The sequence below is a fragment of the Pelodiscus sinensis genome, chromosome 4, assembly GCF_052426305.1.
Source record: "Pelodiscus sinensis isolate ZL-2025 chromosome 4, ASM5242630v1, whole genome shotgun sequence".
NCBI lineage: Eukaryota > Metazoa > Chordata > Testudines > Trionychidae > Pelodiscus > Pelodiscus sinensis.
Genome location: NC_143055.1, coordinates 81934052 through 81961753, shown reverse-complemented (window position 1 = coordinate 81961753; position 27702 = coordinate 81934052). Strand labels below are relative to the sequence as shown.

Below are 27702 nucleotides of genomic sequence, written 5' to 3'. Positions count from 1 at the left end.
CGTATGTGCCAGGTTTTTACCATGAAGGAATGTTGTCCCAAAATAGCATGCACAGGCACCTATTACATTCTGATGTCATCCATTTAAAAAGGAATAACAGACTATCTTAGGACTTCACTCTTTTTGCTGGTTTAATTACTCAGACAGGATGGCGGGCCAGACTTCTAGTTTCAGCGTACTCTATGCATTTCTGATAAATGGGAAAAGAATAGATGACCTGGCAGAAGGCTCAGACAATAACATGTGATTTACAGGACATGAATGCAGCTACTATAAGATTTATCTGACAGCCCTCTCCGATAGTGGACTGTTGAGTATCCGATGGAATGATTTCTAGTCTGGAAAGTCTACTACTGAGTAGCCATACACATTATTTATTTATTAGATGTTTTGGGTTGAAACCATTTTTAAATGATGCACTTCACAATGCTCAGCCATAAATTTAGCTTTAAACCCTAGAAGGGAGGTAGTGTTATTGGAATGTATGTCAGACTGAATTAGGATGAGCAACGCAACGCTTTTATAAAGTGGCCTTGAATGCAACGTCGATTCTTTCAAAAATGATATTAATGTCAAATAAGCAGAAACACTTTGCAGTAATATTAAATGAAGGATTCCTTTTTGTTTTGATAGATTTATATAAATGTAAGTACAGGCACGCAAAGACTCAAATTTAATGTGTCAGTCACAAAACTACTTTTTGATGATTATATGGAGAAGCCTTACTCAAGAGCATCAATCTGGGTTTTAAACAAGAAAATTTGAGTACTGTACTACATTCGATTATTTAATATTTTATACAAACTGGGGAGATGAGTAAATTTAAATGAGAATAAAAATGTTAACATACACACACAGAAGCAAGGGCAATGTCTAAATAGCTGAATTGAGGAACACGAACAAACAATAGTAGAAAATACCTGCACAGAAAGATTTCTTTTCAACAAAGAGCTGTAATTACTCTTTAAAAATTAACTTTACCTACAGTTGATTTTCTCCATTTTCCTAGATAAACAATTATAAAAATTCAAACCTTTTTTGCTGTAGCAACATGATTTCATTATGGCATCAAATGCTTCTTGGAAACGAAGAAATGTCCACGTCTTATACACTGAACTTCTGTTTATATGTTTTTAAACAACTGATATATAATTAGTATTGGCGTAATACTTGAAAAGGGCAAGTATTGGGAAAGAGATTAAGTACAAAATACTGAAGATATTAATCAGAACAGCCCTCCACTTTCATAAAATGTCTGACAAAATTTTTGAAGTTTTAAATCAAAATTGTAGATGTTTAATTTGTAACTACTGAATTATTTATGTGATTAAAAACTAGTTTTTGACCTGATCTTTCGATCTTTGGTACTCCATCCTCTCCATCTCCTCTCAAAAATTAATTACAATTTTAGCAAGAAGATCTCTTTTCACTTCCCACCCTATCCTGAGCCAAAAGGAAAAAAATATCTCCATATCAATCAAACTCAACCCCATCTCTTCCCAGTATCTGTAAAATGTCTAGTTGAAATTCAATTTCATATCTCTCATGCAGCAAAAGACAGTTCACTTTTTAACAAAATAAATCACTTTTGTGATTGCCATACTGACCTCTTTGAATTAGGAAAATTCAAAGTGAAAAATGTAATTATCACCCCCAGAACAATCTGTACACATCTGGAGCTAATTTTGGCCTCATTTCTCATGTAATTTTTCATATTCTGCCAAATATTACTATTGCTATATAACTTTTAAGAGTTAAATGTGAGTTTATTGCTTTATTGCAACTCTTACTCAAAACAAGTTCATCCCGGGCTCCTAACACTACTAAGTAATCACTATATCCTCTATTTGATTAGATTAACATTAAACAGCATTGTGACATGTATAACAAATAGGTACATTACAGTGGGTCATTTATTCCTTATACATTCAGCTTCCAACAATCAAGAATGTGACACATTGTACAGAGATCAGTATTGTTCCTTGCAATTTTCAATGTGTTTTTTAAAAAATAAAGAGATTACCTTACCAAAAATGTAAGCAGTCAATTAATGAAAATTTACAGGCTAATCAGAACATCTTAATCATAAATGCTTTTAGGATCTCAAATCACTAGTTTTGTAAGAGAAAAAAATAAAAGAGTACAACAAGTTTTATGTAGGTTTCCAAGTAGCATCTATTTATTCTTTTAAATCAGAAATGGTGAATTTGTATTTTGAGAATGTAGAGTGGCTAGGTACACTTTCAGAAAATAACAGCAAATTTCTGATAAGCAATGATTTCCAAGCTCCTGAAATTCCATGAAAAATATTACGTAAACTTTCAAAAAACAGATGTACACTCATAATATTTTCTGCAGGAGATGGGAAAGTTATGTATACAAAATTCTGATTCCATCCACGAATAATAAGCCCACTAGAAACATAACTACTCTTCACTAGTTCATTGTAAAATCCATTAGGTGTAATCTCCAGAAGTAATTGTTCGTATTGCACTTTATTGACAATGGAGACTATTGATTTTTCACACCTTCTATGATTCTTTCATTTGTATTCATGAAATGTCCATCAGCACAGTCTAAATAAATTTGGCAACATAGGCACTAAAACGAATAAATCGATGTGAAGAAACATTAATTTTGCATTATCCTTATTCGTCAGGCAAGTAAACCATAAGGGTTGTAAATGAAGGTCAAAGGTTTTTAAATGGGTCAGAACCCTTGACCTCTAGACCAATACCCTTCCCATTAAAAAAGGCTATTTTAAAGTTTTAAGTAGGGGTATTTACTACCAGGTATCATTTTTAAAGCATCAAAAAGAAAAGTTCAATAAAAACCACTCTCCTATTTAATTACAACACAGAAAACAAGAGGACACCAAAAGTACATCATTTTATATAGTGCATACACTTCTTTAACTACAATTTCAAGAAGGTTATCCAGCTTCTTTTCAAGACTAATAAAAAAGATAGGCATTTCTAAGGTTTTCAAGACCATCTGAAGTGATTTTGCCTTCAGGAATGTAGAAAATCTCAGTGTTGACCATTAGGGCCACTTACATGTAATTTTCCCCCAAAAATGCATGTCAAAAGCAATTAATAAGAATTTCAATAAATATTTATCATTCATTTCATAATCTCTACACAAAAGGAAAAAACTCATTCATCCCAGAGGATTTCAACTGGCACTATACGAGGTGCAAGAAATCAATCTGTTTCCATAACTTTAATATTTTATTTTTTCTTATGCAAACAGCAAGAAATTCAGCTTCAATTCTGAGGTTATGTAAATACTAGACATTTTTAATGGGACACAAAAACCTCAGTGTCTTCACCTGAGATTTCACAGTAAGTTTAATGTCATAATCCACTGACTATCAAAATATCTAGGATGTAGTTCTTCTAGGCGACAGTTAAAATGTACTCTAATTGTAAGCATTTTTAGCATAACTTCAACTATTTATCAACAGGCAGCAATTTTAGCCTCACAACTTTCCTATTATTTCTACTGTCCATTAAAACTCACCTGAGAGCAAAGTAACATGACCAGTTCCACCACTGAACTACTAGATTTCATGCAGACCAGACCTATAAAAGAAAAACGGAATTGAATTATATTTAGGTTTGTATTTATATGGTACTGGTTATTGAACTAATTACAATCCAGTATATTTGTTTTAATGTACAGAAGTAACTAAGTCTAACACATCTTTAAATCAATTAAAGGTGAATTTTATACTTATAGTTCAATTTATATTAGCTCTAACCTATATTAGCTTAGAAATCACATTATTCTTAGAAACCTTAATTCAGTGACTGTTTTGAAAAATTCAGTTACGCAATAAATTGATCCCTCAGAATTATTTAACTACAACTGCATAAATATTTGTTTCAAAATACTAGTGTTAAGTGTGTATAGCATATGCTAAATTGATCCATAATATCTATGCTTTGCTATTTTGGGGAGGATTGGTCATTATCTATGCAGAGAAGGGAAATGGCTCCATGACCTTTGCTTTCTCCACTGCTCTCTCTCCCTTCAACCCCCTGCTATCAATCAAGTTTCCATTTTGTTTCATGGCAGCAGACATCCCAAACACTCTTATTAGTACTTTGACCTGTGACCCCACACTAAACCTTAGCAGAAGTGCAGGCAGTTACCTATTATATATTTTGATTGTTTATAAACTAATTTGATTATTATTATTTACAATTCACATTTCATTTTGGTTAGTCTATAGAATATCAAAGCTGCTTTTGAGGGCTTAAAAGTTGTGTTTTTCTGTACCTATTTTTGTCTAAACAATACACATGCTAGGAATGTTTTTGCTGTAATCCCCTATGATTCAATATCTAAAATATATAAGAAAAACGAAGACTTGAAATTCTTCAGAGCACTTTGATAGAACATCTTTTCTCCACTTGTCTGCACACAAAAAACTCATTGCCTATGTGCATAAAATTTTAAGAATAATTTTTACTTGTATATTATTCTTCTGACGATGACAACATACATTTTGTTTCAAAGTCAAGTGTGCAGTCCCACTGAAGATCTTGGCCAGCTAAAGTGAGACTCACATATATATCCAAAATCAGTATCTGGTTCTGTACAGTTTTAGAGATGATACATTTATTGCGAATGCTCAAGCAATTTTCCATTGTTACACAATAAAGAGCAAAAATAGTATGCAAAGTTATGTTTATATAACATGTAACTATAAATTCAACATCGCTCTAAACATCTGTCTCAACTTTTGCATTCATTTATTGAAAATGTTCGATTCCATTATGCTTTTGAGTATTATGAAGGCACTGGCTGCAACTACATGGTTACAGATAGAGATGTTAAAATGCATGTAATTTTTCAGCGATTAAATATTTACATGTGGGGCGGGGGAGCAAGAGTGGAGAGGCGGCTCCTGCCTGCTCCCCTGTCCCATGCTGTGCCTCTGTTGGAGACAACAGTGTGGGAGGGAGGAGCCTGTACACATGGGGAGCCGGCTTCAAAGCAAGCTCCCTGCATGTACTGGCTTCCCTGCGCTGCTGCCTCTGTGGAAGGCAGTGGCGTGAGGGGGGAAAGCAGGCGTCTCCGAAGGAGTCAGCTCCCCACATGCACAAGCTCCTGCCTCTCCCTCCCCCAGTTGCCTTGATACAGACAGAGCAAGGATAGAGGTTAACTGAGGTGGTTAACCAATGAGCCCAGGCTAATTGGTCAACCATATACTCAGATACATGTTAACATCACTAGTTAAGAGTGCATTCTCAAATGGGCTTAGAATGGGGCATACATTTCTCTATTTGTGGCAGGTTTTTCAGTATGAAATTTCAATGTTAGAAAATGTGAAGGGAAAAAACTATGTAGTAGCTCAGTTTGTGTAATAAGGATTCATATGAAATGTTTGAAATTAATTTGTGGTAGTTAGATATGTGTGTGTATGTGTGTATAGATATATCTCTCAAACAAAAATTGGTTGAGGACAAATTATCTAGTTTTGGTACAACAGGTAGCTCTTTAGAAAGTATTTTAGATTAAGGATCTGGTTTTTTCTGTTATACAGGGTGAACCTGTCTAGTCTGGCACTCGCTGGTCCAGCGACATCTGTGGTCTAGTGACATCCGTGGTCTGGCATTTTAGTTAGCTGTATGGCCACTTATCATGGCTGTGGCCAAGTTTCCCATGGTCCTATAAATTTGTTTACAGACACCAGTTTAGCTCTCAGTGTACCGTGCTGTTATTTAGCTCGAATTTACCCCTAAAAATCTTCTAAGAGCCCAGTAAGCAATGGAAATGCTGCTAATGATACTAGATAAGCAAATTCTCTCGCTCGGCACCAGTCAGATCCCAAAGATGCTGGACTAGAGACTTCACCCTGGGCTTCAGAACTGAAAGTTTGTTAGAACCAGGCACAAAATCTTCAGAAATGCTCATTAAGTGCCTTTTTTCAAAACTGACAACAGTTTTCAATACATCTGAGACCTCCGGCTGCTGTAAGTCAAGCTGGCAGCAATTTTCTTATAGAACTATAGGCAGTCCCCGGCTTATGTACAAGATAGGGACTATAGGTTTGTTCTTAAGTTGAATTTGTATGTAAGTCGGAACTGGCTCCAGATTCAGTTGCTGCTGCTGAAACTGACCAGGGGCTGACTACAGGAAGCTGGAGGCAGAATTGCTCTGCCCCCAGCTTCCTGGAATCAGCCACTGATCAGTTTCAACAGTGGCTGAATCTTGAGCCTGGGACAGAACAGCTGGGCTGCCAGGTAGGTCCCTGCAGGACCAACCCGGCAGCACCCCAGCTGCTCTACCCCAGGGTCCACAACAAAAGCCTGGTCTGCTGGGCGGGGGGGGGGGGGGCGCGCACTAGCTGCGCCCCCCCCCCCCCCAGCAGACCAGGGACACGGGGAGCAAAGCCGCAGCAGCGGCGGGGTGCATCGCCTCTGAGGCTTTGCTCTGGCAAAGCCTCAGAGGCGCGGGACTCCGCCGCCACTGCGGCTTTGCTCCCGGTGTCCCTGGTCTGCTGGAGACGGTCCCCAGCAGACCAGGGGCACCAGGAGCAGCTTTTCTCGCCCCGGAGGTCGAGGTGGCGGGACCGCTGCACTCTGGGCAGTCCCGCTGCCTGCGAGCTCCGGGGCGAGAAAGCCCCGTTCGTAAGTGCGGATCCGACATAAGTCGGATCCGCATAACTCGGGGACTGCCTGTATACAGGAAAATGTTCAGGCTACCCTTAGTAAAGATGCTGTCGTCTTTTCACCATTGTGGTGTCCCTGAATCAGTGTGGGATACTAACCCTTATCCTGAAAAAATCCTTAACAGCATGTGATATGTGCCTCCATTCAGACAAGCACTGAAGGCACTTCATCAGTTCATGGTGCTAAAGCACTGTCTGCGACCATCACATTTTTTCATTATCCCCAGACACTCTGTCTCTGTGACCCATTTCTTCTTTTAACTTCTAACGGCTATACATCCTCTTTTCCAGGAAGAAGAGAGCCACAGCTAATTCACTGCCATAAGATTGCTTATAATTGGTATCCCTCCTATTATTCCCAACAGTTGTGAAGTCAAGATAATCCTGAAAACAACAAACCCTATTCTGTCAGGAGGTACAGTGAAGCATGGAGTGCAGGACAACCTCGTCGCCTGAAGGGGGACATTTTTTTGTGATTTCTAGGGGGAATACAAAGGGCAGGAATAGTAAGTGTGACTCCAAGAGAGCCTGTGCAGAGAGCGTAAGGCAAGGCTTTCTTCTTACCAAACCAACTAAGGATGAGCTGGGAAAGAGGGACCACCATAAATTCTGCATCAGCTTTCACAGCAGGACAGTCAATGGAAAGAAAAGGCTGCCAAATCCTCTGAGCCTGAGGGCTGGGGGAAGGGAGGACTGAACAAGAAGCTAACTAAGGCCCTTCAGTGGACTATCCAGCTCCAAGAGAAGAGCTAGGATTCCTGCACAAAGGAAAAGATGACTCTGAGGGGAATGGAAATTTAAAGAATAAGCTTCAGGGGAACCCCGAAAGCCAGACATACTTTTTCTGCGTTCGGGACTTTATGACTCCTTTTGTATGAAGTTTTATACTAAATCAGCTTCCAAGAGAGTATTATTTACTTAAGCATCAAGAATTCCTGTAGTGGAGATACTAGCTGAGAAGGGAATGGAAGCTGAGGCACGAAGTACATGAACCAAACTCACTCAGGGTGTGTCTAGACTACAGACTATACCTGCATCTACACTGCCACTGAGTTCTGTCGACATAACATCAACAGAATTCAGCAATTTTGTCTATGGCTGTAAACCTCATTCTACGAGGAATAACGCCTTTTATTGACAGAGTTCTGTCAACAGAAGGCATTATTGCATCTACACCGTCCTTTGCGTCTACGCTGTCATGTCAACAAAGCGGCTTGCTTTGTCGACAGAACCCGATGTAGTCTAGATGCTCTTTGTCAACAGAAGCTTTGTCGACAAAACTGCTGTCAACAAAAGTCTAGACGTACCCTCACTAGGGCACTCCCTATAAAAGTTTGGTTCTCTCAAATATTTCCATCTAGCTGAAATACTAATGAAATAAGTCCTAAGATATGAATTGAAAGAATTGCATACAGCAACCATTTCAAAATAGTGTTACAAACTAAACCACTTCACAATTCAAAAATTGTTATTCTAATAATTTAATTAGTTTATGTAGTGTTTTCTTTAGAGAGTCTCCATGTTCAGGGGGAAAAGCTGAAAATGGAAACTTACTTGTACCTTCTATCAGCAGCTCCTGCCCATGGCTACCCAATAAAGTGCGAGAAAGAAAGGGAGCAAAATCCACAAAAATTTCTCTCAGAAGAGGAGCCGCCTTTTCCAAAGCATGTTCAAGCCTTTCTGTAATACTAATCAGAAAATATGTAAGATTAATGAGCAAATAGGATAGAAGCCAAATTTCCATACAAAAGGGAATTATTTTTGACATGGTCTTTGCATGAAACAAAATTTATTAAGAGGAATTCGGTCCCAAGCAAAGCTCTTTCCCAAAATTACTCTTTAATGTGTCCTGTTGAAGGACCTGATGCAGCACCCATTGACATTATTGGAAAGATTCCCACATTCAACAGACACAATATCAGGCCTTACATTATTAACCATGTCTTATAAATAGTTTATAGGAATATGCCAATTATATAAAAAAGTAAGAAGCAACAATGTTATCTAAACATTAATTAAAGTAGTTACCTCATATTTGATGCAGAATCCTCAGGCACAGAAGAAACTGTAGGCACAGGCGGCAATTTTGAATTAGATGATCCACTGCCTAAGAAAGAAAGTTAGAGAGAACTCATCAGATGAGAATCAGACATTTTAGTTTGAACCCTAGCATAGCAATTATACTTGCAAATATATGTGACCCTGGGGCCAGGGATGGGCCTGTGTATGCTACAGAGGTATCAGAAGGTGTAGGGAGAAACAGCAATGTGGGCATACACACCCCTGAAGTTGGCAGCCATGACAACTTCCCTGCGCTACTTCCCCTACAACTGCCCCTGTTGAACACATCACTTAATCTTTTAACATCTTGGTTTTCTTGTCTATAAAAATGGAATACTACCAATGTGCATTCTTTCTTCATAATTACATCTCAACAATAATTCCTTAAAAGTTCTGTAATTCAAAAATTAATTAATTTGGGGGATTCCTATGGCCATGTTATACAGGAGGTAAACCTAAATGACCATTTATTTTATCTATAAATGCTTGTGAAAATTTGAAAAAGGTAGAACAGTAACTATTCAGAGTGCATGTTTCATTAAATCCTGATCTTACCTAATTTTCTTATACACATAAAAAGTCAAATACGCGTGTTTTAAGTACACTGTATGCTTTTTATTTTGAATGATGAAGAGGAGAATTCCACTAATTTTTCTCCTTAACACTCACTATCACCTTCCTTACAGTTAAAGAAAATAGAAGATATAACAACAAATCTAATTTATCATTTTTTGCCCCCTGGTTTTCTGGGGGAGTTACAGGCAACGAAACGGTCGGTGCAACAGCTAGAGCACTGTTGGAGGAGAACTCGAGCCGTGTCCGACTGACTCCAGGTTAGAGCTGAATTGCGAGCCAGGTTAGAGCTGAATTGTGGCGGCACTGACAGCAAAGGCGATTTATTTCTTCACCTGCATCACATCTGCACAGTACCGTCCAGCGGAATTGTGTCAAGTGCTTCAGGGCCTCTTACAGCCTGGCCCTGGTGATGAAATGGAGGAGTCCTCAGCAATCCACTGAGACCTGTTTGCAAAGCTCTTTGCAGATAAGATTACTCGCATCTGGTGTGATTTGGATTCTGACATATAAGCAGGGTACGGAATGTGTTGAGAGCACCACCCAGTCGTTCTTTTTTGGATCAGTTTCACCTGTTGCAGACAAAGGATGTAGACAAGGTGCTTGGAGGAGAGAGACTGACCATGTGCTCGCTCAACCCCTGCTCTTCGTGGCTTATTAAATCAAGCCAAGAAGGGATGATGGTTGGATCCAGGGGATTATTAATGCATCTTTTAGATATTGGATGGTTCCCGCCACCTTGAAAGAGGAGGTGATAAAGCCATTCCTTAAGAAGCCTTCCCTGGAGCCATGTGACTGGAATAAATATTGTCCAGTCGCTAATATTCCCTTCTTGGGCAAGGTACTCAAGCAGGTGATCCAGGTGTGGCGGCAATCAATCTGAACCAGTGTCTGGAGGCAGTGATGAACTGAATGACGTTGAAAAGGCTGAAGCTGAATCCAGTTAAAACACAGGTCCCGTGGATCAGGAAGCCATCTGTCCAAGAATGTAGTGTGTTACCTATTCTGGGTGGGGTCACATTCCTCCTGAAAGAACAGGTATGCAGCTTGGGGGAGTTCTTCTGGACCCTTTTTTAACATTTGAAAATGAGATTTCCTCAGTGGCCAGGAGTGCTTTTGGGCAGCTTCAGGTGATCCGCCAGCTGCAACCCTTCCTGAATAAGAACAATTTGGCTACAACATTTCATGCTCTTGTCACATTCCCATTAGATTACTGTAATGCGTTCTACGTGGAGCTGCCTTTGAAGAGTCTTCAGAAACATCAACTGGTCCAGAATGCAGCTGCTTCAGTTTTAACTAATACTCATTATACAGAGCACATTATGCCAGTACTTGGGTACCTGCACTGGTTTCCAGTATGTTTCTGGGCACAATTCATGGTCTTGGTTATGACTTATAAAGCCCTAAATGGTTTGGGACTGGGCTACTTAAAGGACTGTCTCCTCCTATACAAACCTGCCCAGAGATTGAGGTTGGCTGGGGAGGCTCTGCTCCGTGTTCCTCCACTTATGGAGATAAGGTTGACATCCACGCAGAGCAGGGCCTTCTCAGCCTTTGTCCTTAGGCCAGTAGTCTCCAACCTTGTTAAGCATGAGATCACTTTTTGACTGTAAATGCAATCCATGATTTGCCTCAAACCCAAACACCCTTGACCCGCACCTCCTTCCTGCCCCTTCTCCGAGGCCTCACCCCTGCTCACTCCATCCTCACTCCTTCCTTCCCTCCCTCCTCCTCATTCACTTTCATCAGGCTGGGGGCAGATAAATATTTAGTCTGTTGTCCTGCTTTTGGTAGCTTTTCAAAAGTTTTGCCTAATGCATATGCCCATCATATAAAACTTCAGACCAAAGTTTGGCAGTTGCAATTGAAAGGGGGCATTGTAATGGGATGTATCAGGCAACCTTAACAACAGGCAGAGCTACCAGCACTACTAACAATATGCAAAAACATAAAACATCACCCTCTTAAAATACAACACACAGAAAAATAAGAGATCCAATTCAATAAAGGGAGGATAGCGAACAGTGATAATTCTGAAAACGAAACTAAAAAAAACCCTAAGGAACAGAATCAGACTTCAGCACAAAGGTTATATCTACACTGCAATTAAACACTTGCCACTGGCCGGAGTCAGCTGATTCCAGCTCAAGAAGCAGTTGAACTGTGGAGTAAAACCTCACAGGGTTCTAGAGCACGGGCTCCACCCCAGAATTGCACTTCTAAACTTCAATTAAACAGTCCTATAGTCCCATCTCCACAAGCTCTAGTCAGCTGACATGGGCCAGACATAGGTGTTTAACCGCAGTGTAGACATACCTAAACAGTCCAGTACCATCAGCCTCAACATAGCAAAGTTGATTCTGTCTTCAAATACAAAATGCAAATCCTAAACAGCAGGCTCTGTGAGCACAGATACAGATAGTATAAGTCTAAAGGAACTGTTCTTAAATGTGGCCAGGACCAGCCAGCCAGAATGTGTGCACGTTTGTTGTTTCCTAAAGGTTCCAATTTAGGATCAAATTTTCAAATGTGAGCTTCTGGTTTTTTCCGAGAGAAAAATTTTATGGATGAAATTCATTTAACTTTTAAATGTAATTTACAATATATTTTTTTGTGCATAATTTAGCAAATTTTTAAAGACAGAATGAAATTTGGGTGGGCAATGTAAATTGAGTAGTATGAAAGTGAGTGAATATGACTTATATGACAGCAGGGAAAAGCTAGATCCCTTGAATGCTCATTTCCAGCCACTTTATCAGATGTGGTTTTGGGGGGTGAGGTGGTTTACTTTTTTATTAATGCTTTTTAAAATTAATTTTTGTGAATTAGTAGTACAGGTTAGACCTCCCTGCTCTGGGACATGCGGGGTCCCAAAACAAAGAGTCTGCTGGACATGGGGACTCCCCAGCTGGCTGTCCCATTCCTGGGCTCCTCTCCCTCCAGCTCTCAAGATAGGGCTCCCACCCTGCTGCCCACTTGATGCCACCTGAGTTCCCTGGGATTCTGACTGGGACCGCCTGGCTGCTGATGGCCCTGCTGCCACTCTGGGTTGCCCAGCCAAGGCTCCCTGCCACTGCCTGGTCCCACTCCCATCTGAGGTTCCCTTGCCAGAGCCACCCCAGCAGCCACTGCGGATTCCTCAGATTCCCCAGCCGGGGCTCCCTGGCCACCCAACCTCACTGCCACCGGGCTTCCCCAGTCCCAAGCTGGCTGCCACTAGGGATTCCCCAGCTGATGCCTGGCCTGGCTGATGCTGAGGGATCCCTGGCCAGAGCACGGCTCTCCCCACACCCCCACCCCGCTGACATCAGGGATTTCCTAGCCTGATCAGGGCTCCGCAGCTGCCACCTGGCCCATTGCTGCTGGCCCAGACAGGGCTCTCCAGCCCTGTGTTCTCCCAGCTGGCTCCCGCTTCCTGGCCTCCCTGGCTCATTGGTCCAGCAACATCCGTGGCTCTGCCAGACCACGGATGTTGCTGGACCAGAGAGTCTGGGATTTGGGAGGTTCATCCTATAGTACACAGCCATCTTTTTAAAATCCAGTTTCTTTGAGCACTGTTATTTTTATATATTCCAGAAGAAATTAAGTGACATTAGTACCCCCCCCCCCCGAAAAATTAAACGATTTGGTAAGAATTAAAAGACTAGCCAGGAGCTCCAAACTTCATTGTACCATGACTGCCTTCTAACAATGAAAATTACTACACAGGAGGGAAGCCCAAAACCTGAATCCCCATTACTTTGGTGGGAGGGGAGAGAGATGGGTACAGTGAAACAAAGCTGAAGCCTCACATGGGAGGCCTGTAACCTGAGCCTGCCCACTCAGGGCTGAAGCTTTTAGGCTTCAACCCAGGGGACTAGATTGCTAGATGCAACGTATCTTCCATACAGAAGCAACACACAGACAGTGATTAACTTCTCGTGAAACTGAATTGCACAGACTAACTCAAATCCTCTGTCAAGCACTATGTATCTACTGATTTTTCTTTCATTTAGTGACCCCTGTTCTTGGGGTATGTGGCAGGATTAAGAAAGACGATCTAATTGGTTTTTATTATAATCTTTTAAATAAAATACGTCTTAGCTTTTTGCCTTTCCAGGAAAAACAGTCCGTCCTTTCATCTTCCCCTTATGGTCCAGCAATAGCCATTCACGTATTTATGAACCACTCTCTCAACCAGTTTGTAAGAGCTCCCTTTCTACTCACACCTCCAAAATTTAATATAGCATGCCCACATTGAATATAGCTTTTCTATAGCATGCCCAAATTTTTCCACATTATGGCTCTAAGCTGAACACAAGAACTTGAAATGTAAGATTTACCCACACAAGTATTATCAACACGACTAAATGATGGCAGGGGCAAATGTGTTACTAACTTTTCAAGTAACATTTGCCAGTATAGTCAGTTTCTTTACAGCAGTCTCACTTTTAAACATAATGCTTGAAAAAAAGAATATAGAAAAGGATAATGCTAAGAAGAAGCTAGAAGTCTCAGCACTGCATGCCTTATTATGAGAAATTGGTAACAATAACTGTGGATGCAATACCAGAGAGACCAGAAGCATCCACATAAAATGGTAGAAAATTCAAGGGCGTGTGTATGCATATACGGCGAGGAGTCCTGTGGCACCTTATAGACTAACCGAAGTGTTGGAACATAAGCTTTCGTGGGCAAAGACCCACTTCGTCAGATGCATGTATCTGATGAAGTGGGTCTTTGCCCACGAAAGCTTATGCTCCAACACTTCTGTTAGTCTACAAGGTGCCACAGGACTCCTCGCCGCTTTTGCAGATTTAGACTAAAACGACTACCCCTCTGATACTTGACACTGTATGCATATAATATTTTTCTAATATTCCCTTCATACAAATCCATCTGAATATATTTAAAATCTATGATCATGTGATTGTAGTTAGAATGTTGCCACCAATACTAAGTGCTATTATGACTTACGGAAACATTAAAATCTTACTATCCAAGATGTGATGGTACTGCCATGTACTAGATGTTGATGGATGGAGAAAGGCCATTACTCATGACATGGCTATTGTTTTTCCCTGTAGTGATTAAAATATTTGTGAACAAGAGAAACCAACTAAAAGTATATGTAAAACCTATACTATATACTGCATATATTCTTAAATTATTAAAATCAGTATTAAAGTTAAAATGGAGACCTAAAATGGGGAACCAACTCTAAGTAATTTATGCTTGAAAAATGCTGTAGTGCTGTGTATTATCAACATGACTAAATGATGGCAGGAGCAAATGTGTTACTGTAGAGCTGGCCACAGTATAAATTGAAAATCTATTTTAACGATGTAATGTTATGTATGGCCTAAACTTCTCCACAGTCTTCCTCTTTAAGAGATTACTCTCCAAATTCAAACACGTTTCATTATAAAAACTAGCTTAAATTTGTTTCAGTAGATTTCCAAACATATGAGATGTGAATGTGCACTGTGGTTTTAACACCAAATTATTGTGTCACGTAAGTTCTTTTCCGATAAATGTATTAATTTTATAAAGCTAACTGGGCTTTCAATTTATTTTTTTTTACAGTTAGCCAAAAATTAAACATTTCAGAAATATGATTTCATCTTTAGAACATATGTGGGTAAGTGCAGTAGCTACTTAAAACATGTGGAACCAAACTGTTTTATCTCCTCCTTATCCTTTCGCTGATAAAGTGGCTCCTTCAAACTGACAGTTTTACAGACATTTGCAAAAACATAAAAGAAAATGCAAATAGATCATCTGTCTAACACCCTTCTAGTGAAAGCTTATTGTTTATTCAGGGTCCCCAAGGGTCTAAACAAATAATGTCTTCAGCAATAAAATGTTATTGAAGGAACTCCTCCACCAAAACTCCTTATTTTGTGTGTGTGTGTGTGTGTGTGTGTGTGTGTGTGTGTGTGTGTGTGTGTGTGTGCGCGCACAAAATAATACATATATACTGCATGCCATACAGTATTTAAAAAACTTAAAAAAACAACAAAGAGTCTGGTAGCACTTTAAAGACTAACAAAACATGTAGATGGTATCATGAGTATTTAGTGAGTCTCAGAGGGTTAGCTATGTTAGCCATGTTAGTTTAAAAACAATGAGTTATCCTGTGGCACTTTAGAGAAGGGATGGGGAGCCTTTTTTGGTCAGGGGCTTCTGACCCACAGAAAAATCATTTGGGGGTCGCAGTCAAGTCAGAAACCAAAAAGCCTCCTCACTAATATGGTCCCCAACAGAGCTGACTTATCCATTAGGCACAGTAGGCACAGTGTCTAGGGCCCATGATACTTTTAGGGCCCACGAAAATGTTTTAATTTCTTTTAAAATCAGAAGAAAAAAATGAACTTTTAGGTTCGAAGAAAATGTTTTAATTTTTTTCTCACATCAGAAAAAAATGAAACTTTTAGGGCCCACAAAAGTCTATTAAATTTTGCCTAAAACAGAAAAAAATAAAATGTTTAAGTATTTAAAGTTGTATCAAAATTCATTTTAATATTTGATATTATGGTGGGAGGGGCCCACAAAGGCAAAAGTGCCTAGGGCCCATGAAAGTCATAATGCGGCCCTGGTCCCCAACTGAGAAGAAGATGGTCCCCACATTCCCCTCACATACCAAAGTACAGGGCGCTCAGCCTAGTAGATTTTGTGTACTCTAGCCCTGTGGTGGGGCAGCAGCAGAGCTGGAGCACCAGTGCAGGCTCCACAGTGCTGGGGAGGGCCTGAGCCTTGGGGGCCGCATCCGGCCCCGGGCTTGAGGTTCTCTATCCCTGCCTTAGAGGCTAACAAAAATGCATCACTTTCGTGGACAAACCCCACTTCTTCATATGAGAAGATTTTGAGACATCTCATCTGAAAAAGTCAGTTTTGCCCACAAAAGCTCATGATACTGTGTATTTATTAGTCTACAAGGTGCCACAGGATTACTAAATACTTTAAAAATGAAGAGTAAGATTGAGGACAGAAATGAAAATAGGGAGACACCAATTAAATAAATAAAGCTGCATAATTTTGTCCAAAAGACCAAACCTTTGAAATGATTCTCTAGTAAATTCACAAGCCAGTTCAAAAAATAAACTTCCTATGAACACAAAGAAACTATAATGAAAGGTTTACAAGCTAGAAAGATCAGTTACATAAACATGTCGTCTGCATCCTAACCCAAAACAAATTTAATTCAACTGGTGTACTCTGATGTGAACTCCTTTTAACAATGTTTTGACCCAGTTAATATGTTAAACACGTCCTACTGTGGAGGTTTCTATAAAAATAATTATCAAACTGACAATAAAACAAACTGACAAGATTAACTCTAGTATTAATCTTCACTCAGTGTTGCGATTACGTCCCCTCAGCTTCACTGCCCCACACCAAGTAGCTCCTGGAGTGTCTTTTACACTGAAGTCAATGTGTAATGAGCAAAAATGTTACTGGTTTAATTTGTTTCCAATACTTAGCCCTGGTCTACACTACAAACATATAGCAACGTAACTTTTTGTTCATCAGAGGTGTGGAAAATCCAATGAAATGCCCCAGTGTAGACACTGCTATGCAGGCAAAAAGGCTTCTCTTGGCAACATAAGCTTCTTAGAAGGTGGAGAAGCTATGCTGATGGGAAAGCTCTCCTCTTCACATTGCTGTACTGTAAGGGTAAACAATACTTCCATCTTAAGAAGCTTTCACTTACAAGCTAAGTAGGTCAGCATTATCCCCATTTTAGAGAGAGAAAATTAAAGCATGTGATTTTTTTCTTCTTCTCATGGCTGAGAACAGAATCCTGAAACCTGACTTCTAGCTTATACATAAGCCACAAGACTCTCCCATTTGTCTCTGCAATCTTTTCTCCTTTTTCCACACCTTAGTACCTTCTTGTCTTCTCCCCTTCACACTGTGGTTGCTTCATGGGGTGAACTATATTAGTACTCAAAACTAGGAGGCTAGAATGCTGAATACCTATTCTTACACCACTGTTTCTGCCCTGAGGGGCAAAGTAAGGTGAGAATGCATTTGAGGGGACAATATCCCCAGCCAGGAAAATTAAGGGGGGGAGGTTCCAAGTTCTCGCAGAACCCTTACTTTCGCTTCCGCAGAGCACAATTTGGGAAACACTGCTTTAAAGCATTGCCATGGCTGTGCTTTAAATTTAAATGTGTAGACAATGCCTAAGAGTCCTGAGGAACAGTGACTAACAATTGTTATGCAACAAAGGGACTAAACACTGAACATTAGGATTGTGACTATCCTATTTAGAATGTATCTATTACTTAATTTGTTTTCTTAGAAGAAGCTAGTTCATGAGGTAAGATCCAGTCTTTTTAAGAGGTTACTAGGGAGCTGCGTCCCCTACTTTGTACGTTTGCCAACCCCTCTCTCTCTCTCTGGAGGCTTACCCCCTCTTTCTGGGAGTAGATGTTTGGCTGGGGGAAGGGTGCAGGAGTAGGTTGGGGGTTTGGGGTCTTGGCTTGGGAGATACAAGTGAGGAGGCTGGGTGTGTGGGGTCTCAGTGGAGGGAATGTATGAGGGGGCTGGGGACATGGGGTCCAGGCAGAGTGGTGTGTGAGGGGACTGAGGGTGTAGGCAAGGGTGGAAGGTTGGTATAATTTTGTGGTGCCCCATTAGCCACGCTCTGGTCTGTTAGCCACGCCCCCTGGCCCCCGTTAGCCAGGCCTCTGGAGGTAACATGCTCGGGGCAAGATGGATACATGACCAGAAGTAAAAGGTGTTATGTCACCCCTTTCGAAGGGCTTTTCCCACCATCTTCCTACCAACAAGGATTAGTTTGGCCCCCACCAAACCTCCCATGTGCAACTATCCTTCAGCTGCATTAACTCAATGTGTATGACATTAACTCGGGGGCAGAGAGGCTGGCGGAAGTGTTCCCTCTAAGGCTATGTCTATATTCGTGGCTTCTTGCGCAAGTACAGCCATTCTTGTGCAAGAACCCACAGAGCATCCACACTGCCCGTCTGCTCTTGCTCAAGGAAATTTACAGTACGGTGTGGTAAGAGAGGGTGTCCTGCGCAAGATCTACGCTCTTTTCTAATAGGAGGGCGTCTTGCGCAGAGGGTAGTGTGGATGCTCAGTAGGGATTTCTTGCGCAAGAACCCCTATGGCTAAATGGCCATCGGAGCTTTCTGGGGCAAGAGAGCGTCCACGCTGCCATGGATGATGTTGTGCAAAAGCACAGTTTGCACATGGCAGTGTGGATGTGTCCTTGCACAGGAACCCTTGTGCAAGACGTTCTTGCGCAAGAAACCGCCAGTGTACACATAGCCTAAGAGTTTCCTCTCATGAGCAGAATGAATTTTGTGTTGTACACTGAGTTCATGTGGCTTGTTTGGATGTGCCACTGTGGCACCCAAGTTATTAATAAATATTTTTAAACCTTTATTTTCTCTCTGCTGCCATGTCTCCTCCCCTTGTTCCATCAGTTCCCGTGGTGACTGTTGCCCCTTCAACTCCTCACCCTCCTCTGCTGTCCTGACTCCTGCCCTTCTCACCGCCCTCAGCCCTCCTGCAACCTGCCCCCTCCACCAGCCCTTCTCTCCCCCTTGTGCCCACTCCTCCAGTAGCCCCACTCTGATCACGTGAGCTACCCCTCCTCATCCCCTCTTCTAACACCTCCCTCTACAAACCTGCCCTGCCTCTCTCCTCTGGTGCTGGTACCTCCCCTGCAGGTGTCTGCCCTTCTGCTTCACCCCCAGAATCCCCTGGCACCTGCACCTTCCCTTACTCCTGCACCCTCCTGGTGCCTCCCCCCCTTTCCTCACTGCCCTTGCCCCCCTTGCCCTCTTTTTCCCTGATGCCCACCCCCTCACCACTCTCTGCCCCCATTCCCCTCATGCCCCTCTGTGCCCTCACACATGACTTGCTCCATCCTGGCCTTCCTCATGCCCACCCCTTCTTTCAAGCCTTCTCCCAGCACCACCTCCTCCAGCCCCAATGCCCTTACCCTCTCCCCTCCCAGCATCACCCTGTCCCCCTCCCACTGACACCTCCCCTCCTGCCCTTTTCCTCATTGTCTGCACTTGGCCCCCTGGCATTTGTCTCTCCTCTACCCTGTCCCTTTGGTGCCTTCCCCTTTCTTCCCCTTTCCCCTCCTCGTCCGTACATGCCCCTTCCTCTCCCAGCCCTTCCCCTAGTTTTCTCCCTTCCCCTCTGCACAAGCCCCTTCTACCATTCCTTCTCCTTTCTTCCCTCTCCCCCTCCGCACAAGCCCCTTCCTCTCCCAGCCCTCCCCTACCGTCTGCCTTCCACTTTCCGGGGCTGGAGTCTGTGCTCCGCCCCAGAAGTCCCCCAATGCTGAACCCCCAACTCAGCCACGCAATGCCAGCAGTTTTAAAGTCCTGGGCTGGGCTGGGCCGGGCCGGGCTGGGCCATCATGTCAGGGCGTCTCCCCGCCCACCGGTTTGAGCACACAGCGCATGGCAGCAGCAGCTGGCAAAGGGGAGCTGATTGAAGGTTGCGCATGGCAGGGATGGGGACGGGGCCAGGGTGCACTAAGCAGGGCAAGGGGAGACACCCAGCTCTAAATATTGCTGGAGCCTGGGCACGAGTCCATATAACTCGCCGCCCATGCGTGTGGGGTCTCAGCAGACTGGTGATTGAGCAAGCTGAGGATCCAGGGTCTCAGCAGGGTGGTGAGTGAGGGGATGGGGCCACGAGTGCAGGGTTTTGGCAGGGCAGTGAGTGAGAGGGTGGGGATGAGGGGTCTCAGTGGAGGGGGGCTGAGAGAGGTCTGGGGGCATGGAGTCTAGGTGCAGGGTTTCCTAGTGCAGGGTCTCGATGGAGGGAGTATGAGTGAGGGGGTGGGGCTGCAGGGTCTTGGCCGAGAGTGTGAGGGCAGTGGGGATGCAGGAGCTCAACAGGACAGTGTGCTGTGGGGTGGGGTCTCAGCTTTGGGGGGTACAAGTGAGGGGGATGAGGTTCAGGGACTCAGTAAAGGGGTGAGAGGAATGGGTTTAGGGGGTCTCAGCAGGGCAGTGTCAGGGGGAGGAAGGAAGCCGCACCCTCCCCGGAGCATTGGGGAGGAGGGTCAGAGGAGTTGCCTGGAGTGAAACTCCAGCTGTGGGCGGGACAACGCTGGTGATATGACGACATCACCTTGTCATCCCACAAGACATTTTTTTTGTAGAGAGAGAGAGACATTTTTAAATGTCTAGAGAAAATTAAAATACGTATTACCTTATATTCACATCTAGTCCAAAAGGTTTTTGTTTTGTTTTTTAAACAAAAAATTAATTTAAAATGCTTTTGTTCTTCATGACCAGGTAAAACAGGTCTGAAATTAATGTAAGGCCAAACCCTTTCCCTCAATTACTAACTCTTTTCTGCACTGAACAGGGCCTAACAAAATTACTTGAAGATAAAAATATTTAATTGTATCTCAGAAGAAAAACATCAATTCAATTATTTCAGTCTTTTTTTCTACAGTAGTGGATATAGCTATTACTCATTTGTGGCCACTTCCCACCCCTCCTCCCCCATACTACAAGGTTAAAAGCCTTCATACAAGAGTACTTTAAATTCAAGTGTAGGCAATTTACATAAATCTACAACACTAACACTTTTAATGTTTTCATCTCAGTGGAAACTAGTGTTTATTTTTATTAAAAATAATTTCCAATCAATAGTCATGTTCTAATCTGTTTTAGGCATGACTTCATGTATCCCTTAAGTTTCTCTTTTTAATTAATTAGATTGCCAGTCTAAACAAGTCTGGTATTTTTAATCCTACTTCGACCTTTTTATGCATATCGATTTAGATTAGAAGTCTCAGTTTTTGCCAACACTTCCAGACATTCTGGAAATTATGTTGGTAGAAGTTACATCATTATTGTTTGATGTCTGGATTTCTTATACATTTTACAGTATAGCAGCATTCAACACATTCCAAAATCATTTCTACAAAACAAGTATATCCCGTTTAGGGAGCCTGCAAGTTAAATTCAATTCATGTGCTCCTAGTCAAAATGATTTAAATCATTGCAGCAGTTTCTCAATAATCTAGGGCCTATCTAAGCAAGTAAAATAGGGAGTATTTTACCATATTAGCTGCCAGAATTTAACTAAATGTGAGTGTATTACATACAAGGTGTAAAACCTTCAGAAACATGCTAGTTCCTCCTGGTCAACACTAGGCTCCCTCTTGAACTATGACATGTTTTTAAAACACAACAAGTTTTCCTAGTCTAGACCAGTCTCCAAGATTAGTAGGCTACTACCTACTGCAAATCTGAGTGATAAACTATTTTCCTTTCCATCTCTAACAGTAAGAAAAATATTGGACTACAAAAGCTTTTCCTTTCAGGTACCAAGGCTGCAACTAAATTTTACCAACTAGCATAAGAAATGCAACATATTCCTATAATCACAACAGTTGCTTCGTACTGTACAACTTCTGCTTAATAATATTTCGGATTTTTTTCAAAAACAATCTTTTAAGAAATATGGGAAGTAGTGTTAAAATCAATCAGATTCTTATTTTTGCTTTGCTGCATGAGACAAAAATGAACACAATTAAATTAATGACAAGAAAACTTAGAACAAGAGAAATTACAAAATAGTGTAACTTGTGCATATCAAAAGCACAAGCATGGTCAGAAAGGAATTTGAATGGTCACAAACCCGGTAACACTACTGCATGGTTGGCCCAATTTAACATACAGGTATAGCACCCGTTACTGAAGTGTCTGATAATCACCCTAGCTGGAGATAGGATTTCAAGCATATGCTCACAACCCTGCAAGCTATCACATGTAGGCATCAGGAGACATGCACAGAACAGCTTGCAGGATCCAGGTCCTCAGAGTAAATAATCTGCACTGGTATAAAAAGTTCTCTATTGCACCTAATATACCCAGTACCAGGGAGAGACGGAGGGGAGGAGAAACAAAAACATTAAAATAAGTTAAAATAAGTTTTTTCAACAGAAAATAAAAATTGGTTGTTAATATTCCAAGCATATTGGGATTTTTAAAAATTATTTGCTGTCCTACTCTAAGGATTAAAACATAAGTCCAACAAGACAAAATCTTTAGTTACATAATTAGCAAATGCTGCTTATCTGCAATGTTTTAGTATGTAGTTATCTTTGCAAGCATTTATTACTCATTACAGATTATTTCACTTCTACTACATTTTGCAGTTTCTTCTCTATTAAGTTATTTTCCATTTACCCATACTCACCAGGAGATTCTCCTGCCAGGTCTGGGGCCTGCGCTGAATCTAATGAAGAAACCACACTGACAGCATTTGTGGGTACACCCATGGTAGTTGTAGAAGGGGAAACTGTAGATTTCTTTGGAGCTACAACAACACTCCTACATGAAAAAAATACATAAAGTTAGTAAATATCACTTTTTTAGCATTTATATCCAGTGGCCCTTATTTGAAGAGAAAGAGAAATACAATATATACAAAATTATGTTTTCAGCAAGTCACGTAATGTAGCAAGTTCAACACTTCCTTCCACATTCTCTTTGGTCGCCTCTTTTTACAAGCTAACTAAAGATATGGCACTTACACCTTAGGCATGTTCTCCCTGTGTTCTCTCCAATTGTTTATAGCAAGGCTTTAACATTCATTTCAGTCCCCTGACGCATGGTAAGCAAAATGAGGGTGGCTTTTACTTTGGGATTTATCCCAGTTCCAGTAAAAACAGCTTTTGTCTTTGGTATTATTCATATTGGGCACATCTAGACTAAGTTTAAATTTTGCAAGATGATATGCAAACTCTGTGGGAATTTACATATCTTTTGATAGCTTTTTCAAAAGCATGTCTTTCAAAAGTGAAAGTAGTCTGGACATGGGGGTTTCTTACGAAAAAAACCCTTTTCCGAAAAATCACTTAAACCTCCTTTTTTTAGGAAGAGCAATTTTTCAAAAAAGGGTTTTTTTCCCCGTAAGAAACGCCCATGTCCAGACTACTTTCACTGTCGAAAGACCAGAATGCTTTTTTGAAAGCGGAAGATATGCAAATTCATGTGGAATTTGCATATCCTCTTTTAAAATTTAAACATAGTCTAGATGTGCCCATTGAGTACTGTTTTAAGAGCAACACCATACTTTAATTATATAAATATACAAAGGGGCTAGGATGTCAATAAACACTGAAAACACTGAGAATTGGCAATATCTACTTTGAAAACAGTCTAGATGTGACAGTTCTATTCAGTTCTATTTTGGAGCACTGGAAGAGTTATCAATGGAGAAATTTACAGTATAAAAGTAACATACCATCCTGAAATACTAATGTATAATACATTAGTTTTTCATTTCATCAATGTTTTCATTAGATTTTATATAGAAATAACCATACGGATATATCTGAACTTAAAGATATACTCATTAACAGGGCTCGACAAATCATTGAATCTACTCGCCCGTGATGAGTAGATTTCAGCTGGTCGCCCCTTTCAACAGCAGGCGCGTGCATGCGCAATGCGGGTTTTGCGCATGTACAGTGTGGGGCTGGCGAGCAGATTTCAACACCATTTGTCAAGCCCTGCTCATTTAAAAAAAAAAAAAATCAGAAAATTCTTGGAGCTGAAGACAAAAGTCAGTCTTTTCATAAGCTAAATTTCAGGCACTACATTCAACAATAAACATGACATAAGAAGAGATGTAAAATGTCAATTTAGACATGGGGATTTATCTTGTACGTTACCAAGAAACCTGTTTATAATACCCCAATTTCAATTAAATTGTACTACTTTATTCCAAATACTTAAAAGACCGTGTTAAGCATACATTTAAGGCATTTTTAATTGCAAGTTAGCTCCATAGACATGCAAAAACCCAACTAATGAGGTAAAGAGTGCTGCTGATATATAATGCACTCCCACAGCAGCGCTTACTTTTAATTATCCGGTGTTAACTATAAGCTGAAAGTCTTCAACATTCAATTTATTTAATCACGTTTTGCTGACAGCACTAACTACACACTGAAATTATTCCCTTAATAAACTTTAAGGAATTCAGTTTTTAAAAAAGTCACTTAGAAAACTGAATCAAATTCAGGTGTGGAAACAAGAGCAGAATAAGGTTTTTGTTAAATGAATTAAAATACTTTTTATTAGAAGGGAAAAATGGATCACAATTGAGTCTCTCCTTCACTTCAATGGATGTCACATAAGCTAGGCTGTTATACTGATTAAATCAACCTTCCTATAGCTAGGAGTAGGCAACCACCATACTTGGGGGTAGTGCATGTCACATCATTATAAGGGTGACTGCTAATGTTAACTATACTCTAAAAACCAGAGGTAACAACCACCTGAGCCCCAAGCCAAAACACTGTGCTTGTGTCATGAATTTCTCTCACACATGCAGGTTGGTTTTCACCAAACATGTACACTGTATTAGAAAAATAATTTATATAAATATATACACTATCTAAATTACACATGCATTGCAATAATATACAATGGGGCCTTGCTCTTCCTTACATTACAGAGCATAAAACAGACAATTTCCCTTTAGATATGCAATACCAAGACAGTATTATTGCTCTTCTCTAGGACAAGTTCAAACAACAGGAAGGAGGTGGGAAAGCAATATTATATTTACTGTGTATTAGTAACATGGGTATACTATTAACATTTGGATGGGCCTCCAGCATCCCACTAGTGAAGTATTTCCTTGCTAGATTTAAATTGTTTTATGGTCAAAATACACAATAAAAATATTTAACTAGGGTCCAGAGATCTATATTTCATAAATGCAGATGTGTTCACATAGTCTATATCAGACCTTAATGTAAAACATGGAGAGATTTGTTTTCTTACCCCCAAAAGAGTTACAGTGGCATTTTATCAAGTTCCTACAAACAAATACAAAATGCATTATAAAGAAACTAGCCTGGATCCTAATGTAAATCCAGGAAAATAGTTCATTTAGTTGCAGTTTAATAAGGGAATTTGGGTGATTCATCTGACAAAGGGGGTTCTGCCCATGAAAGCTTATGCCCAAATAAACCTGCTAGTCTTTAAGGTCCCACCAAACTCCTCATTTTCTGTGTACGTGTGTGAATCCATCCTCCGAAGGATGTGAGTGAAACCACCTTTCGGGGCTGGTCAAAAATTTTCTACAAAAATTCCAATAGTTGTAAAAAATACAATTTATCTGCTTTTCACAGAAATTTTTGTATTTTTGTCAAAATAAACCCCAAATATCTGAAACAAGAAAATGTTAGTTAAGATAAAATAATTTAGAAACATGCTGTATTACAGAAGTTGTATTTTGAGTGTCCCCATTCTCCCCTATAAATCCAATTCTCCCACAAGACTGTACCTACCACGATGCACCCTAATCCAGGACAATCTTGCAGAAGTGGATTTATAGAGGCAAATGGGACTCCCAAAAGAATGAACTGTAATCTTTACGTTCTTTAACATCTTCCTATAGGAACTAAATTGTGTCATACTACTAATTTATTTTATCTGGCATTTTATGAATTGTATGTAATCCATTTATACTCTGCATCTTTCCATTATGTTTATGCATAGAGAAGAATAAATAAGATTAAAGCAATAGGATTTCTTTTTGGAAATTCAGCTCAAGGGCTCCTTGAAGGCATGTTACAAAAGGATGTTCATTATTAAGTAGCTCTGTTCCCTTTCCATTAGCTGGGATTCACACAAGTACATTTGAATCATAGACCAAGTAACTTAAGGGTCCTCAATTTAAACTTTATGCTACTGTGACAAATTCTAACACAGCTCCTTAAAAAATGATGTTGATATTTTCTTGCTTAATAGCTCAGTAGAAATATAACAACTTTCAAATACAGTTAAGTATGTTACTTCGATACCAACTCCCTAACTTGTAAAAATGGTTCTAACAGAGGCTGTGGTCCCTTTCGATCAGGAACACATCTCCATAGAGAGTTTGCCTAGTCCTGCTCTGAAACGTAAGTGCAGGAACTTTTTGTTGCCAGGAGTTGAGAACTGGCTGACTGTGGGGTAAACCCAGAGGTCAAAGATTGGGTTGATGACTTTAGAATCTCTCATATCCATGTTCTTGAGGGAGAGAGATGCTGAGTGCATCTGTTGTGGTGTTGAGGGCCTCTAGAAGGAAACAGGCAGAGACTGTTAAGTTGTGTCAGACACACCAGTCACAGAACATCATGGATTCCCTGCAAAGCGTGTGGGATCAATCTCCCCCTTATTTATTTATATAGAACATACAGGCAACGTTGTCAGTGTAGGTCAGTACCTGATTAGTTTGTTCTTGATGAAGGGGAGAAACTGAAGGCAGGCATCTCTTACAGCTTAGACTTCCAGTACATGTGGAGTGTTCTTTCTAGGGCAGACAACAGACCTGTAGTAGTGTGGCCCTCCTCATCCTGTGAGTGATGCGTCTATTCTAATAGTGATAGATGGTTCCTGTCGTGAAAAGGGGACCCCTGAGCACAGACAGCATGAGACTGTCCAAGTAAGGGAACACTTGAGGAGTCTGCTGAGGGAATGTACGTTTATCCTGTACTTGGTAATTAACCATCCCTGAAATCCTCACATGAAAAGGTACACATTTATGACAACTACATTACAGGCAGCCATGTAGTTGGAGATAGCGGTGAGCCATAGCCTGAGGACTGCCCTGCAGTTTGTTTACTAGGGCCTTGATGTTGTTCAATCTGCCATGTGAAAGAGACACCGTTGTCATTGTCACATCTAATTGAGCTCCTATGAACTGTAGCCTTTGAGTGAGAATAAGTGTGGATTTTTTTTGTTTATTTGCAGACTAAGGCATTGGAAACAATGGATGGTTTAAGGGTGCTTCGTTGGTAGTCCTGTAGGGAAGGCTCCTGTAAGAGGCAGTAGTCCAGGTACAGGAAAATAATACCGCCTTTCTTTTCTGAGACGAACAGTAACAACCGCCAGAACCTTGGAAAAGACTCTGGGTGCTGTGGGAAGGCCAAAAGGTAAGAGTCTGTACTGGTAGTGATTGTGATGTAAGACAAACCATAGAAAAGTGTCTATGAGCTGGATGTCTTGCAGGTTGAGGGATGAAAAATAGTCCCCCAGCTCCGGTATCGGAGTGAAAGTTGATAGCGTCACCGTTTTGAATTTTTTAAAAAACGTATTTGTTCAAAGCTCTGATATCAAGAATAGGAGATCATCCCCCATTTTTCTTCTCTTTGAGAAAACAGTGCAGAGGGAATCCTTTCCATCATAATTGAACAAGTACAGATTCTATAACTACAAGGTGGAAGAGATGTTGTACCTCTTGGAGAAGCCACTGTTGAGAGAATAGTCCCCGAAGAGGGATTGGGGGTTGGGTAGGGTAAATTGGTATAAAAAAGAATGGTGTAGCCTAATCTGATCTGAAGTGATTGTATGACAATTACCATAAAAGGGAAGCAGACGGGGAACAAA

General features: G+C 40.8%; 1 protein-coding gene across 7 annotated transcripts in view; it reads right to left on the bottom strand.

The window, feature by feature from the left end:
- Positions 1–27702, bottom strand: part of LRBA (LPS responsive beige-like anchor protein) — a 559883-nt gene that overhangs the window by 403284 nt on the left and 128897 nt on the right. For 6 of the 7 annotated variants that reach the window (XM_075930027.2, XM_075930020.2, XM_075930019.2 and 3 more), the window contains 4 exons: positions 22511–22644; positions 8711–8789; positions 8237–8370; positions 3523–3584 (listed from right to left, as the gene is read on the bottom strand). In XM_075930027.2, coding sequence (XP_075786142.2) covers positions 3523–3584; positions 8237–8370; positions 8711–8789; positions 22511–22644 — 409 coding nt within the window. The remainder of the gene's footprint in view (positions 1–3522; positions 3585–8236; positions 8371–8710; positions 8790–22510; positions 22645–27702) is intronic. The other variant, XM_075930022.2, reaches the window with a different exon arrangement.